The sequence below is a fragment of the Gymnoscopelus microlampas genome (genome assembly GCF_963454915.1).
Source record: "Gymnoscopelus microlampas genome assembly, chromosome: 2".
In the NCBI taxonomy this organism is placed as follows: domain Eukaryota; kingdom Metazoa; phylum Chordata; class Actinopteri; order Myctophiformes; family Myctophidae; genus Gymnoscopelus; species Gymnoscopelus microlampas.
The window spans coordinates 35,287,189-35,304,772 of NC_139939.1; the positions used below are offsets into that span (position 1 = coordinate 35,287,189).

Consider the following 17,584-nt stretch of genomic DNA (forward strand, 5'->3'; position numbering starts at 1 on the left):
GTCCATTTGTACACTCTCCATTTGTCCCCGGACCATTTGTCCATTTGTCCCCGGACCCCACTTTTAGAATGTATTAGACTAAGCTTTTTAACCAGTGTAGATCCTGCTAGTAATATGTTGGAAGAAGAACGTACACATATAAATTAAGATTTTTAGCGATATGTGGCATAAAAGTGAACGCATGTGAATATTCATGCTGCTCGCGTACTCAGTACAAGTGCAATAATTAATTTAATGTGCATCCAACCTCCTTATGTTCAAAACGCACATTAATACAACTTAGGTTTCGTTTGACATTAATGTTTCTAAATACTCATACTGTTGATGATCTCACACACACACACACACACACACACACACACACACACACACACACACACACACACACCAATATATATATTTTTTGTGTGCAACTCTTCGTTTAAACAAATAAATGTTAATAGTGATGTTTTAATTTGGAGGTAATCGTCGCTAAAGGAAGTGAGTTTCCTGCCAATTTTTTTTGACGGGTTCTGAACAGCGTTGCCATGTCCGCTTATTATAAGCGAACTTGGGCTTGTTTAAATATTGGTAGTTGCGACTTCCGGATTGCGTTTTTTGGGGCTGGTTTCTAAAGTGTGGTTGCTTATTTGGGCTTGTTTCCTAATGTTATGTTGTTTAAACCAGTGCATCTCAAACATTTTCATGTCAAGGAAGTACCCCCATATTAATGACCCAACCTTCTGAAAATAGGTTGTGCCATAGACCCCCATACAATATTTTGTGGATTTGAAAATATTCCTACATTTTCATTTTCTTCATTTTTTTTTCAAGCTTTCTTTGAAAATAGTTAATCTACGAGCTCGCAACGCGTCGCATCCATAGAGGTATAATATAACGGTCGCATCACACGACGCGTTGTGAGCTTGTAGATTGGCTATTTTCAAAAAGCTTCTTTTGGGCTTGTTTTCATAGACCTGGTTGCTTATTTCTCTCGCACAATCTGGCAACGCTGGTTCTAGATTTCTAGCGTAGTTCCAGCGTAACCCTCGAGCAGAATACACGTAGACCACGCGCCCTGCGTAAACACCAACAACAAACATGGCGGATGGTGAGTAAATCATTGTTCGTTTAACTGAGTTTATCTGGTTTTCAATCTGTTTCTTTTATTTTGTTCTACCAATATAGCGTTGTATAATTTAATATCACACAACTAACGCTAGCACTCTGAACTCTCTCTTATGCTATTGTCTTTCATTCTGTACAATGAATGTCACTACATTGTTGCTAAGCTAGCTGCAGCTTACCGCCACTTATAAACCATGATTCACATACGGTTGCATTATTGTTGTTCATTCATTCTGCGACACGCTGTATTTTGGTGCTTGGGTCACAGTATGCGACCAAATCCAAAGCAACATTCAAAACCACAAATTCCAACGGACACCAAAATAATCTTAGTTTTATTATATTCACCAGACGGCAGAAAGAACTGCTCTGCTGGTTCAAATCAAAGTGCAACGAACTAGAATGGGCTTTAACTTTCCTTGCAGAAATGTCATTTAAAAGTTACTCCAAAAGATACAAAATGACTTTACCACATTGAAGAAGTTTAGAACCGAGATACACCACACAACGTTTGCATTCGCTATCTTACTATGACTTTTCTCATGTAGGCTTACGATTACAAATTTAAGTTGACTATTAATTGTGTGTTTGGCATTGCACACTGGAACATAAAAACATTTTTTTATTTCTGTTTGCCTTTTAGGCTTCTTAATCAAAATAAATATGTAAATAAATGATTGACATTTAATAATTTTATACAAAAAGCAGAAATAGCTGATCTACAAGCTTACAACATGCGTTGTAAGCCTGTAGATCTGCTATTTCTGCTTTTTTATATATTTGAAAATGTGTGAACATTTTTCACGATTGTGACAATTATGAAAAAAGAATTGTGATTTTCTCAAATAATTGCTGACAGGCCTTATTTTGAATGGGTTTAGGTTAAGAGTTTGTAATATTTGTTGTTCTTTTCTTTTTTATAGACCATACAGATGCAGATCAGTCCATGGAGGGACATACCCCAGTAAGTAGCCTAAGATACGATCTGCAGCAGTATGTATTCAAACTAAGTGCAGTAAAACTTCATGTGTGATATCCTTTCTACATACTAAGGTGTCCGATTGTGTCTTGGCTTTGAGATTGTTTTATTTGTGAATATGAATGCTTACAACTTAATATTATTCTAGGTGGCTGAAAACCCCCATGCTGAATATGGTCTGACAGACAATATCCAGGTAACTATGGAAAATCCAACCTTCCTACTTGTGACACTGTGTGGGTGGAGGAGAGACATTCATCAGCGTTCCTACAGGCAGAGCCACAAAATAGCCCCTAGTGTGGTCAATTTAGATTGGAGAATTATTACATTATCTGCCGTTATCCTGGTTTTGGTTTGCTCAATTTGGAAACCCATTTGGTAAAAAAAGTTTTTTTTCCCTGTGTTTTTGCCTTATTTTCTGTGTAAAACAAGAACTCTGTTTGGCTCCTCCCCTTTCTTAGTCTACTTCCTCCTGGGTGCTTCTGTGTTTATTCCTACTAACATGTTTAATGCAGTGGTGCTGACAGATTCTGCCGTTAGCAGAATCTATCCTTAGAGATTATGGTTTGCTTGATGCTAACATCTGTTATGATTGTAAGACCATTTATTTTACATTACTCTTGGGTAAGAGCATCAGCTGAAATGTAAACGTCTAAATGTATTCTTAAAGGTAGGGTAACTGATATTTTTGGGTTAAAACAAAAAGTATTTTGTTAAAAGGTTAAAGCACTATATTCTGATAGTAATCATTGCTATAGAGTGTTTGTTCAGTAACAGGAGTCTCCCCGTCTCTCCAGCTCTTTAATAAACAGAACATACATTTTCCGGTAGGTGTCAAAATCTCAGCCAATCAGGAGAAAGTACCCATTTTTAAGCTTCATTTTTATAGTGTTCCAGTTCCAATTGTGCCTGCTCATTTCTTAGCATCATCACTTCCAATTTCACTTGTTTAATCAATATCTTGATTGAGTTCTGTATCCTGATTGGATAAAATTGGAAATGAAACTGAAACAAAAATGCATTTTCTGTTTTATAAAGAGCTGGAGAGACAAGGAGACTCCTTTTACTGAACAAACACTCTATATCAATGAGTACTATCAGAATATAGAGCTATTTAACACTTATTTTAACAAAAGAAAATCACTTACCCTACCTTTAACCGTATGCTATGTTGTAGAGAATAGCGGAGAACGAGAAAGCCAATACAGAGAAGACTTCCAAGCAGAAAGTGGACCTGCAGTCCCTTCCCACCAGGGCGTACCTGGATCAGACCGTAGTGCCCATTCTGCTTCAAGGTTTATCAGTGCTGGCCAAGGACAGGTAGGCTTCAATGGGATCATTGATTTTAGCATTAGAAATTATTATATAAGTATGTATTGTCAACATGTCACTTAAATATATCCCTTGTTATTTGAAGTCATTTCTTATTCTCTTCCTGATTTCTTCTCTTCCAGACCACCAAATCCAATAGAATATTTAGCAGCTTACCTTCTCAAGAACAAGTCACAGTTTGAAGACCGAAATTAGACCTGGACACTGGAGAGACCCTTAGAGGCTATGTGTTTGAAAAGTAGTTGCTTCATGTGTTTGCTAATGATCCAGTAGTTGTTTGTTTTTTTCAACAGAATAAAGATGTGACTAATGATTGTCAATCATGTTCTGTGACCATTATCTGGCATAGATTGTGAGTGATTCATAAATGCATAATAATACAAGATTTACTGAAGGCTGGGTATCTGCCATTTTTAAATACATATGTAAAATATAAACTCAAGTCTTTGCCAATGACAGCATGTATTATTTTAAATACCATTTGCTTCTAAATAGACCATTGAAATTTCTCAATAAAAAATAAATTACAAGTTTTTAATTGTCATTATCACAGGTCAGCATTTTGAAACTTTTGCTTTGTACACAGGTTTACATAGTGTCTAGCTCTAGGCCCTTTGTATATTGTGTACCACTTTATTTGCACATCACAATAGAAACAGTAATTTGAATTAACAAAAATGACCGTTTGGGAACAATCACTTCATTTTCATTATTTAGTTACAAAATCAAATGTTACACCTTAATTACAGTCTATAAAATATACATCTTCAATATAAAGACTAAATACAGTACATACTCCTATAGCAAGTAAAAGTCCCCCAACCAAATAACACTGCTGTCAGTGTTATTTTGTCTACCTCTCTAGAATGTTACGTCATGTGGTAAATGGCAACTGAATAGCAATGAAGGTGCAGAAAACTGCTGACAAGTTCCAAAATTCACTGAGTTAGACAATTTGTAAGAACAGAATGTGAATAATGAATGGTTAAAACTGACCTATAGAGAAAATATTGGCACACCGTTGTTTCCAAGATCTGTATACAATATTTCCAGTGTATCACTTGCACAAATTAAATCGACGGAATCAACATTGATCATTTAACCAATATGTATCAATGATTAATTATTGGGTTCTATGCTATCCATCTTAATTAGAAATGGGAAGGGGGCAACCAGAGTATATATTATGTTCATGTAACACAAGTTGTCTATCCGTAATATCCTTGATTGTAAATATCTTACTGGAATATTCTCTTATGGGTAATAAAAAAAGAGATTTAAGGGAGACAGACAAAATATAGATTGAATTTTGGTAATGCATTCACCATGTAAATCGAACTCTAAACTCTAGTTTGGTTAATCGCATGGACAATATGAGCCAGGTTCAGGTAAATATATCATCACTTTTGTGGCTTAAAAAAAACGTATATAAAAGATACATACTCATTTATGTATTGAGTAAGTTTCATTATCATAATTGGTACAATTTCAAATATAGGTGGTGAGACCGTGGGAAAAAGTATTGTAGAGACTGTTTCCGTCCAACAACAGCTATGAAGTGACAAATTTCAAATTTTGGAAAAAGATATACCCGCATCACTTGAAATCAGGCTAGTTGCCATAACTCCCACGTAGAAGGCCGCATGAAACTAACAATCCCTGATCCTCTCTGCCCACTTCCCAACATCCCTAATGGCATGGGCATACAATGCCAATTTCAGGATGGTCTTGGATGCACTGCAACTGGTGTTGTTAGGAATTGGCTACGTGAGTGGCTGATTGGCCACACCACTGCAGTGTGGGCTTCAACATATTCGTGCTTGCTAATACAAGGTCTGAATCCTTTGCCCAGCTTCCATGCAAAGCTTTAGTTGAAGAAAAAAAAAAAACATTCCCGGATAACGCAAAAGACGACATGGGAGAGAAGCATCTGTTCATTAATGCTGACCATTCAAATCCCTAGAGATGGGGAGCAGGAGTTGGGTTGAAGCTTAGATATAGTACTGGTGAGCAGCAAGGTTTTCCATGAAGGGTCTGACAAGGTAGTCTGTTGAGAAGTAGAAGACCAAGCCAAAGGTGATAGAGATAGGAAGGGCTGGTAGAGCCTTCTTAAAAATGGCCAGAAGCAGAAGGGTGAGGCACAATCCCTGCATGACACAGAGGGTAGAGAATTATAAATTTACCGTGGTAGGAAATGTGTAGTCTGATCTAAAGAATGTGCATCGTTTCCGTGCTGGCACTATGTCTTTCAGTATAACCTGTATCATGTATTTGAATGCATGCCCTTCAAAAAATATGTATATATCAAAACTCAATGTTTTCAACAAAAAAATATAGCCCTTAGTCCTACATCTTGTTTACATTATGGTGAAAGTTGTAATACAGTACATAGGTGATATCTTAAAAAGTCTCCAATTTAAGTGTTGAGAAATGCAGACACCAAAAGAGTTCAGAAGAGTTGATGTCTTACTTTCTGTTATTGCCTACAGTATTTTAATATAAGTGAAACTGTACTGTTTTTTGACACTGTTTTTTGTATGGGAAGCTAGTTAAAATAATTTCCTTTGCATTAAAAATACCAGTTGGAAACATTTAACTTACTATGAGAATAGCCACAAAACAGGCTAGCAAGGTGTTCCAGTCTCCACCAGTGGCAGCAGCCTTCCCTACCAGTACGCTGTAGAAGATGAAGTCCCCTAGACCCAACTTTATCCCTCCTAGAGAGACAAAACACAAATCCAGTCGATCCTTTAGATATTGACCCTTTCAGTATATTAAATACCTTTAAACCTAAATATTTTACCTGAAGACAAAAACGTTGATAACTCACATAAACCACTTTTAAACCATTTTCAATTAAATTATGACTTACTGTCCTCTTCCAGATCTTCCTCTGTTGAATAGGACCTGGCCATTCCTGAGGGCACTCTGCGGTCTGGCTCCGTTGTCCTGTCTGTCTCTACATCACTGCCATCACTCTGATGGGCCTCCTCGTCTGAGACACAAAACAGCAGCAGTTAAAACTAGACCTACTGTAAATGATGACGCGCAATGCAAGTCAAAGCCTCACCTGACTATTGTTTTGGTGCTCATGTTAGGTACTTTCCATCACTAGAGATCTGAGTGGCGTTCTGCTAGACTAACTTTGAACCACGCACAGTTTGTTTGTACATGAAAAGGCAAAGAAAACAAAACAACTATGGGACCATCATTCAAGATTTCAGATCAGGCTCCATTTCCTGAGTTTTTTTTTCCTTCTAATTCATCATCTTGTCTGTATATTGCAGTGTTTTGAGGCTGGACCCTGAATAGTCTATCTGCAGATTCAGTCCATTACCTACTCTAACGCGATGGCACAATTTGGAATGCCAATTAAACCCTTAAAGTGTGCTTGTGTCCCTGGTGCCAGCCACTGGTCAGGATCAACTGAGTCACGGAAATTGTGGCTCCAGTATTACTAAACTGGGCCACTTAAACAAACCTTGAAACGATAATTGCGCAGCTCCTTGATGTCAGGATCAGCAGGTGAAACTCTCCTTGCTCTGTCTTGATGCGATTACAGGAGTGGATATACCAATATTTCATTTTCATTTTTCTGTTTTGTGACCACAAAATCATCTTCACTGATTGATGACTCAATTTTGTTTCCTTTGTTTTCACAACGAATAGGATAATATGCAGCAGTGCGCAAAATACGGACTCAGTGGAAGGGCCTTTAATCAATGGACTTTTAAGAAATCTTAAGACAACTTTCTAGCATACCTTTCATCTAAGGAGCCTTTTTAAATATGATTACATTTGTATTTATTTCTTTGGCCTTGGGGGCATACTAAACATTTCATTTGGTTAAAGTTTGTTTAGAAAAACACAAGACATACCTGTACCATCATTACCGTTACCGGCCCCTCTGCTTTCTGGAGGGTTAGCCATTCCTACCATCCATATCATGGCGGCTGGAAATTGAAGACATGAGTAGGTCAGCTGACTTGAGAAATAACATAAATATGAAAAATAAGGTACTTAAAAGTTGAAACTAAATGAAAAATGCCTAAGATATTGCACACCTATAACAGTAAGCCAAAAAAGAAAAGACGAAAAAGCAAATCAATGTAGTTCTATTCAAATTTCCTGTAAAAGAAAATACAGTATGACTTGAGCTTACATAGGTTGGACCAACCAATTTCAACCAATAATATGACATCCACCTCAATCTTCAACTTCAAAATCTAATTCATCCATGTTTGTTATGACACGGTTACTTTTCAACATTCTAATCAGATTCCTCCCGATGTTATGTCATCGGGAGGATGACATAACATGCCTCCCGATCCTGTTTAATTTAGAAATACATCACTATATTGAAGTTAGACACTGTACTCTTAAAAACGCAGTTTAACTGAACTTCCAGAATATTACTACAAAGTACTTTACAGACAATCAAATAATAAATAAAGCCAATATGATCAATAATACAAATTATATGAGTTAAAGGTAGGGTAAGTGATATCTTTTTGTTAAAATAAAGTGTTAAATTGCTCCATATTCTGATAGTTCTCATTGCGCTGTAGTATAGAGTGTTTGTCCAGCTCTTGATTAAACAGAAAATTCATTTTCAGGTCAGGATACCAATGCTATCCAATCAGGAGAGAGAACTCACACAGAATACAGATACAAGTGAAATTGGAAGTGATGACACAGAAATGAGAAGACAAAATTGGAACTGGAACACTATAAAATTTAAGCTGATAAATGAGTACTTTCTCCTGATTGGCTGAAGATTGGCCACCGACCTGAACATTTAAAATTCTGCAACTGAGCAACAAAGAGTATCAGAATAAAAACCTTTTGTTTTAACCAAAAAATAACACTTACCCTACATTTAAACAGAGCTGCATATGAACAAACACAAATTGCAAAAACCAATGATAACAGAATGGCCTAGACTTAGCAGCTGACAATCAGGTATTACAATTCTGACCTGTGTTCTCCTCACTAATGGCTGCTTGGGGCGATGACCTCGAAATTAACTCTATTATACTGTTCCACTTGTAATTCACTCTGGATAAGAACATAAACTAAATTGTATACCTACATGAGTATATGAGGGCAGGGAAAATTGGTTCATTGCGTTCCTGGGCCGTTTCCACCAGCATCCTCAGAGGGCCTTTGGGACACAGGACTGCAACTAAATCTGTTAACAAAAGAACATGACTTTGAAGCACTTAAAGCACAAATAAAAGTCAAACTTCCATAGTCATGTTCGGGCTAACTACGGTCATACTGTGAATGGAGCTTGCACAAAAAATAATTTCACCCCCTGTTTTACACCTGTAAACCTGTGATGGGTCAATAAAGATGATTCTGAATCATGTGTGGCATTAGTTATGGGTTACATACCCTGGGTAGACCAAATTACATGAGTTTGGCACAAACACTGTCGTGGGTAGGGATTCTATTTACTTATATGGTACAGTATCACCTTCATGCTCATACTGTACATAGCAACATCTGTTAGTGTTCCTGAATCGTAACTTACTAATCAGCACAATTACGGGGTGGTAGATAATCACAATATATTAATCTATACTCATTTACCATAGATGGAGATAGCCCCTAGTATGACCCAGGCAGACCACTCAGGCAGGTACTTGACAAAGACGAGGGCCATGAGAGCACTGATGATAATTAGGTACGCCTGTTGGAGCTGCAGAGGTCCTTTCCAGTGAATACAGATCATCCCCACTGCCCCAAAGTTCCAGACGATGACGGCCACTGTGGGGTAGTCCATGGCTATGTTGTATGTCTTAAACACCTCCCTGAGCAGATAAGTCAGAGAAAGTTAAAATACACACAGGCGTGCGCACACACACACACACACACCTAGGCTTGGGCGATTTCCAAAATTCTATATCCAATTGTAAGAAATCCCTTCATCATCACATTACCCAGCCTTTACTTGCCCTTGTGAGGGGAGCGATAAAAGGACAGAGAGAGAGATAACTAACCTCTCCTTTTCTCTCCAAATATAGTCATTATGCAAATGAAGTCCTCCCCACACATTTGTGTTGCCACTGCTCTTCTACCTTACTGGTGCACCTGCCAGTAAGGAGCCCCCACTGGGAGGATGTAGCACCTCCATCCTAGTCCTCGCACTCAACAAACCCCGATGATTGGCACCACCCCAGCCTGTACATGCAGTAACAAAGACGCCCGGCTTCCCTCCCCTAAACACAGGCCAATTGTGTTGAGTTCATATAAATGCTCGGCTTCGACCGATGGTACAGTATAAGGCCTACAGTAGACTATGCTGTGGCAGACAGGTACTTTACCCATGCGCCAATATTCTGACTAGAGACAGTTTCCCATCACTCATACATTATGAAATAGAGAGACCACACAACTGAAACCAAATTGAACCATATGACAACATCTTGTGTTGAATGTTGAATGTTGAGATCTGTGAACGGTGTCACTCTGTATCAGCATAGCATACAGTAAGCTGTTTCACATGAGATTACTTACCCCAGATACATGTAACTGAACCAGAAGAGCAGCATAAGAGAGGAGAGTATCAGCCACCCATGGATGAACTAAGACAAAGTCACACACAAGGATACATTAAAATGTCTTACATTGGGGAGAAAACTATTTTTCTTTGTGTGAGTTCCTGTTTTTCCTATAAGCATGTGCATAAGTATGCACTGTTACCATACAAAGTGTAGGTATGTCTATGCAGCAATCCCACAAAGACCAATTCAATATATTCACTGTTGGATAAAATAGATTGTGAAAAGTTTTTTTATATTTCTGCTTTGGCTATCATACAATAAATACAGACTTATCAGTGACATAAATGTACATTGAGATCAGTGCATGCTGCAAGCCCCAGGAGTCTGTGTGTAGCAGTTTCAATGCTGAATGACAGACATGCCAAAGTAGCTCTTATCTTTATGTGAACATAGGGGCCAGTACAGAAGAAAGTTCTGTTGTGTCCAACATCAACAAAAAAAAACACCCCACAAAAACAAAACAAAACACCTAGTGAGATGAAAATATTAACTTCTTTTTAAACCCACATTTCCCAAAATACACAGTTCTAACCTTGTAACAGCGGTACTTGTACAAGACCACCAGGAAGATGGTCATGACCACAATGACGCTGATCATGATGATGGTGTTCAGGAGAGAGTTGAGGAGACGCAGGCCCACTGATGGCGTGTCCTCTGTGAAGGGAGTATAAATCCTGCAGGTACACCAAACAAAACCTCATCAGCATCTTGACACTAGTCATTAATACATAGGAATTATGTAACTCTCCCTTTTACCAATAACATTGTGTGTGTGTGTGTCTTTGTCATTGGAGTCATCAAGTCAGTATATAATAAGTACATGGATACAAGACTGTCAGTTCCACACATGGCTTCCTTTTGGATCTCTGATGTCAAGTTGATGCATCATATTGATGATGTCAGGTTACAAATGTTTCTTCCTATTACAGTTTCTTCCTATTATTGTTAGGTTGACAGAAGTCTTGCGAGCCAGACTGTTGCCTCCCACAATTTTCAAATGCTTCCGTCACACAGTCTGGAGCACGGAAATGCGAATGTGACGCCTCTTCCCTGCTTTCGTTTCGTTGTTACAGTCGCACAAAAATGTGTGACTGTATATAAATCCCAATAATTGAAGCATATATAGTTTGCTGCTTATCAGACATGGACATTCTAAAATAAAATGTAAAGATATTTTAAAATTTAGTGAACGGAAATGACTAACAGATGACAGCTTCCGTTCTCGGTTTTCGGGAGGTGTAGTTCCAGACTCTATATAGCATTCTGAGATTGTAGAATAGTTGTGTGGCTACGCAAGACTAGGTTGACAGGTATGCAACATGCATGAATGCCAGCCCAGAGAGTTAATCAAAAAGGCCCATTAAGTTGGTTGATTGGATGATTTGAAATTAATGAGAAATGTGGGGTCTGGCTCAACCACTAAACAGCACATGTCTACTGATGGACAAGTGGTGATAAAACCTGGGACCTTTAAGTTAATATGACAAGTTCTGTCAAACAAATGGAATAGGAGACTTCTGTGTCTTTCAGTAATGTATCACTGAGGAGGAGTCATTTTACAAAGTTTTAAAAGGAAATATAAGATGCACATGTTGTTTTCCCTTGTCCTGGCCCCAAAAACAACAATGGGTTCTCATGCTGTCAGCACGGTTCCTATTTCGAGTACCAACTTCAGCTTTTGTTATCCAATTCCGGATGAAAACTTTTCCCCTTATTTTCCCAGAATTTCAAGAAACGTTGAAACTTGTAAAGATCTGGAACTGTTTATATTTGTGTTTTTCACACACATTTCCAGACTTTGCAAACCTAGGCAGGAACCTTGTTAAAAAAACATAACAATGGGGCATTCTGGTGCATCAGTGATTTTAAGTCTCAACCTTTCTCGCATGCCTCTCCTCCGCAACTCACTTTAGATGCTCCAAAACCTTGATAAACAGCTAATAAACCACACAGATGCTTCAAATAATAAGTTATGTGCATGCAACAACGGAATGAACACGTACAGCTGCTGTCCGTTCTTCTCCGAGTAGAAGCTGACAGATTTGATGGTGGCAACCACCACCACCATGCAGAGAGTGACAGGAACAAACAGCATGATGACGTGCTTCGCTCCATATTTAAGGGTCAGTTCCTCCTCATCCATATCTGGCTCACGCTCTACAGTGCTGTGGTCCACACCAACCGGCGCTCCCCTCCCGTCTGGCCGACTCTGCATTGAACGTGGGTGGGTGGGTGGGGGGAATAAAATTAAAACCGTAAGTATTCAAAAGTACAAATGACATTAACTTTTACATATCAATGCATTGCTGTATTAAACATTTGACATTAACCACTTAAAAGACGTATTTCAAATATAGTGGAAATAGCAGATCTACATGCTCACAGGCAGCGCATCACGACACCTAGATCGATAGATAACTTTGGTTTTTCTTGCAGTTGTGGGCTCCAGACTTTGGAAAGCCACAGGGAAATTTGTTATAAGCCTTGCAATAATCTTCATCCAATGATGACAACCCAACATAATAACATTTACATCATGATGTGAGGTACATGGGTTCATATTAGTATTCAGTATTAAACACTACTTAAAGTAGTGTCTAATACTAATCGTCTAATAGTCAATCATTAGTAGAAATATCAATACACCGAAAAATCCTCAGTGTTCATTTACACATTTGTTACTCCGAGTGCGTAATAGACCCATGTTCCATGTACTCTCAGAGTCAGAGTCTCAGAGAATTAACACAGGGCGAGGATTTAACTGTATAACTAACACTTACCCTTTTGGGCTCCATATCTGTGGGCTGGTCCATGGGCTGGTCCGGCTCTGGCTGGTAAGGCGGTACAACCGGATTCTCGGATGGGACCAAAGCAGTCCTCTCATTGTAAGAGTCCTCCTCGCTGTCTGATGTATTCATGGGTGTAATATTCACAACCACACCAAGGCAAAAACCTGAACAGGTGACCACAACATTAGACCTGATTCATTTGATCCAAAATTATAAATGTCTTTATTATTCCTGCACTTTCATAAACTTCCCAGTTGTTAGCTATCGTAGGTGTTATAAGCAGAGGTGGACGAAGTACTCCACCCCAGTACTTGAGTAAGAGTACAGATACTCCTGGTCAAATTTACTGCACTACAATTAAAAGTAGTTCAGTCAAAATGTTACTCAAACAAGAGTAAAAAAGTCATTGCTTTTAAACATATACTTAAGTACTTAAAAGTACATGCTTTACAAGTAAGAGTAAAAGTAGAAGAACATTTCTTATTTTTTATATCAATGAATCGCTGTAATGTTTTCACAATGAATTTATAGGATCTTGTAACTCTTGTTTCAGAGAAGTAACTCTATGAAAGCACATGCACAGCATGCACTGATGTGCTTGTTATACAAAGCCCAGAAACACCCATAAATACATAGAAGTGACTGAGGAACCAGAACTAAATACTTCTACTCTATACACCACATACAATATCTAACAAAGAGCGTAGGGGGAAGCCAGAAACACAGCTAGTGTGAGAGCAGAAGTGTGGCCAATTGCATTTTTAATAGGGAAAGGAAAAAGAACAGCCAACCTAAAAGTACTCAGTACTTTACAGCCTTCCTAGAAATGTACTCGAGTAAAAGTAAAATATTTATCTTGGAAATATACTCAAGTAAGAGTAATAAGTATTTAAAAAATCGAATACTCAAGTAAAGTACAAATCCTCAGAATCTGTACTTAAGTACAGTACTCAAGTACATTTACTCCATTACTGTCCACCACTGGTTATAAGGAGCACATTAAGGAGCATTATAAGGAGCCCATTAATAAGATGAAGAACTGAATAAAACTGATTCGTCATAGATTGCAAGCAGCCTAGCAACACAATCACAAATGTGAAGGTGAATCTTGCCGACTGCTCCCCACAGTGGTTCTCAACCAGTGGTCCTTGAGGGGGTTCCAGGTGATCCCCAGCTAAATGAAGGAGACTTGGTAACCAAATGGACCCTTATAGATATTTAACTCTTGAGAGAGTAAAATGAAACCAAATGGACCCTTATAGATATTTAACTCTTGAGAGAGTAAAATGAAACCAAATGGACCCTTATAGATATTTAACTCTTGAGAGAGTAAAATATGAAACTCGTGAGAGAGTAAAATGAAAACAAATGGACCCTTACGGGTCCATTTGGTTTCATTTTACGCTCTCAAGAGTTACATTATTGTTAAACATCTGTATTACTTAATTTACAAGAAGTCTACACAATTACAGAATGTAGAAGAATTGTTATTTTGATCAACGTGTGCCTGTTCTCTCCTACATGGTACAAGCATCCATACAGCATGGGTGGACACATCTTATCGACAACAGAATACTTTTGGTTTTGGGTCTGAGAGGCTAAATCTTATCAAACGGTGGTCCGTGGCCGAATAAATAATGGACCGTGATATGAAAAGGGTTGAAAACTAACTACTGCCCTAATACGTCATACGTACTGTAATCGTTTGGCGTTACTATGATTGCCACGTACTAAACCCAATGATGTTGTCCCAAAACAAAGTAATTACCTTCACGAATTCCACTTGTTTCTCATGAAAAGTGTTAATACATCATTGGTTTATTTCTCCACCGACGGGAAGCAGAAACACAGGATCAACAAGGAAGAGACGGCTGCGTCTGTCAGCTGATTTGGAACAGACCACGTGATCACTCGAGAATGACGTCACTTGAGACCTCATGACCAGAAAGCCCTGCACGCAGTGGTGGAAAGTAACTAGTAGTACTTGTACTCACTGTTAAGTGAACATTTTAAGTATTATGTACTTTACTGGAGTATTTCCAATTTGCAATACTTTTACTTCTACTCCACTACATCTCAGGGGCAAATATTGTACTTTTTACTCCACTACAAGTATTTGAAAACTTTAGTTTACTTTGAAGATTTTGATTATTATTAATTTCAACCATTTGAAAATAGCCGATCTACAAGCTCATGTTGCGAGCAATTGTAGATCTGCTATTTTCAAAAGATCTTTATACTTTTGAAAACTTGTAAAATGGGACATTCTACAAATGAGTACTTTTACTTTTGGTACTTTAGGTATATATAGATGCTAATACTTTTGTACTTTTACTCAAGTAAATTTTGAATGCTGGACTTATAACAGAGTATTTCTACATTGCAGTATTGATACTTTTAGTTATTTTTTTTTTACTTTTTCCACCACGCACTGTGTGCGCGAAGTGCGCGTGCGGCTATAGTGTTTAACTTATGTTCGGGTCGGGGCCGGGCAGAAAACTCATATCTTTAATATTTCAACTTTTCATGTTTTTTCGTAAATTAATGCCCTAGTTCGTTGTACAAGAGTGGCGCACAGAAGAAGCGAAAATCTATTGTAATTCATTCACTGATGATATGATTGTGACACTCATGGTGTATCAAACAAACCCTTGCAAGTTATGTTTAGAAATTATGAATAACATAAATATGGTAAGTTCCCTAAACATCGAGTGTATTGGAATTATATGTCCACAAGGTGGAGCTATTTATTTTGCAATTGATCCATTACCCTCGTGTGTGTGTGTGTGTGTGTGTGTGTGTGTGTGTGTGTGTGTGTGTGTGTGTGTGTGTGTGTGTGTGTGTGTGTGTGTGTGTGTGTGTGTGTGTGTGTGTGTGTGTGTGTGTGTGTGTGTGTGCGTGTGCGCGCGCGCGTGTGTGTGTACGCGCGTACAGACACCTGAGGGAGGCATTGCATTGTGTATGTAGAGATTTCTCTGTGATACAAGTTGGTTCTTAGTGAAGACTCTCATATGTCTATAGATTACATGATAAAACACAGTATCATTTTTGTAGTCCTATTGCTACTTTGTGTTTCTTTGACCACATTTTTACACTAATAATAAGGATTTTACTGCCCATCCTCCAGTCCAGTCCACACTCTTCTCTAACTGTCCTGTTCTCCCTGCAAATGGTTTCAGCTTTGTAGAGTGCACATATGCAAAGGTTTAATCATAGGATAGCTGAGTAGATAATACTGTAACGCTAGCCTTAGAATACAACTCTCGTAGACGTATTTATGATTCTGACGTTTTCAATCATGAAAACGTCAGAATCATAAATACGTCTACGAGAGTTGTATTCTACAGCTACTGTAACGCTATTATTTACTAAACATATCTAAAATAAATAAATGAACATGCTCATATTTGAGGGGCCCTATACCTGCCAACATTAGACTGTGAAAAATCAGGAAAAGAATTCTTGCCAGCACATTTGTTATAGAGTTAGAGGCAAGGGTGGCTTACTGCACGGGCCTACCAGGCCCATGCTCAGGGGCCCAAGAGCTCAGGGGGCCCTGGGGCCAGAGCCTTTGCATGAATTGTCGTACTAATATTAAACTTGAATTTCTTGTCAAAAGGCTTAATATTCATTCATATCAATAACAAAGCCTCAAATGTCCAACTGAAGCACTGAAGGAATAGCCTATACATTCACTTTGTAGATGTCACAAGAAAGAAATCATCATGATAGGATTATTGAGGGGCATCTAAAAAAGCAAGTGCAAAACAGCATCGGAACCTGTAAAATCCTGTAGGAGAGGTGCTGGTGTGTTCATGTGGTGTTCGCCTTCTGTGTAGCGTAAATGCTTCACACTTGCAGTTGAAAATAGTTTTGTGGTGTTGACTGCAAGTCAGTGTGCATGCCTGCCGGGGGGGCTTTTACAAGTGGCTCAGGAGGTAGAGCGGAAGGTTCCCGGTTTGATCCCTGTGACCCTGTCTCCCCCTGAGTTAAAGTGTCGAAGTGTTGTTGTGCTAGACACTGAACCCCTAAGTGCTCCCGATGAGCAGGTTGATGCCTTGCATGGTTTCCTTTGTTGTCTGTGTGTAAATGTGTGTGTGATAAATTTGGATAAATGCACCATTTACCATTTACAAGTCTGTGCCCAGGGGCCCATTGTCTCATAAACCGCCTCTGCCCAGAGGATAGTGCGGGCTTCAATTATATTTACATGGGGCCCATCACAGTAGCCTGAAACAAGCCTGTAGCCTACTGTTGTTACTGAGATCACACCTGGTTCAAATCAACTGTGGCTTGATGCCTTAGTAAGCGCAATGTGTTACACATGCTGCAAAGGTAAATGTTTGGACAGTGACTAGAGAGAGGTGAGAGGACACACAGAGTTTAAGTAGTGTTTGTGTTCAGGGCATGACTATACTTAATCACATCTGTTCGGTAGAAAAGGGCAGATATGGGATAGATATATATACTGTAGATATCATAAGAAATACTGAGCGTGCCTATGTAAGTTGAGTCAACTCCATTGACTGTATGCAGCCGCTTGTTTTTGGAGAGGATGTGTTTTTTACAGCCTCTGAGCCTCCCTCCCCTTGAAAGAAAAGGATGACCTCATCCCTCTATAATGACCCCCTCCCCTTCACTTTTCACTTTCTCTCCACATTTTTTTCCCCCTTTCTTTTCAGGCAGGCTGCCAGACACTTCTGCTTGGCGGTGGCTTGTCTACTCATGAGGCACTCCTCTTTTTCTACTCTTCTTCTCTCCTTCCATCAGTTTCCTTGACACGGCACAAGCAGCTGGGAGCGCAAGAC

General features: G+C 38.8%; 2 protein-coding genes across 2 annotated transcripts; one reads left to right on the forward strand and one right to left on the reverse strand.

Moving 5' to 3' along the window:
- The first annotated feature begins 1,019 nt into the window (after positions 1-1,019).
- dpy30 (dpy-30 histone methyltransferase complex regulatory subunit) lies at positions 1,020-3,738 on the forward strand. The gene is made up of 5 exons (XM_084073312.1): positions 1,020-1,090; positions 2,031-2,071; positions 2,235-2,282; positions 3,264-3,406; positions 3,541-3,738. Exons 1-5 carry the CDS (start codon positions 1,081-1,083, stop codon positions 3,611-3,613), a joined length of 315 nt encoding a protein of 104 aa, XP_083929438.1. The 5' UTR covers positions 1,020-1,080; the 3' UTR covers positions 3,614-3,738.
- A 195-nt stretch (positions 3,739-3,933) lies between these two features.
- psen2 (presenilin 2) lies at positions 3,934-14,673 on the reverse strand. Its single transcript, XM_084073299.1, has 11 exons — positions 14,545-14,673; positions 12,768-12,940; positions 11,991-12,196; positions 10,520-10,661; positions 9,941-10,008; positions 9,014-9,234; positions 8,511-8,609; positions 7,297-7,371; positions 6,291-6,413; positions 6,020-6,135; positions 3,934-5,565 (listed from the first exon to the last, which is right to left on the reverse strand). The coding sequence occupies exons 2-11, from the start codon at positions 12,903-12,905 to the stop codon at positions 5,410-5,412; spliced, it is 1,344 nt and encodes a 447-aa protein (XP_083929425.1). The 5' UTR covers positions 12,906-12,940; positions 14,545-14,673; the 3' UTR covers positions 3,934-5,409.
- Positions 14,674-17,584: the final 2,911 nt, after the last annotated feature.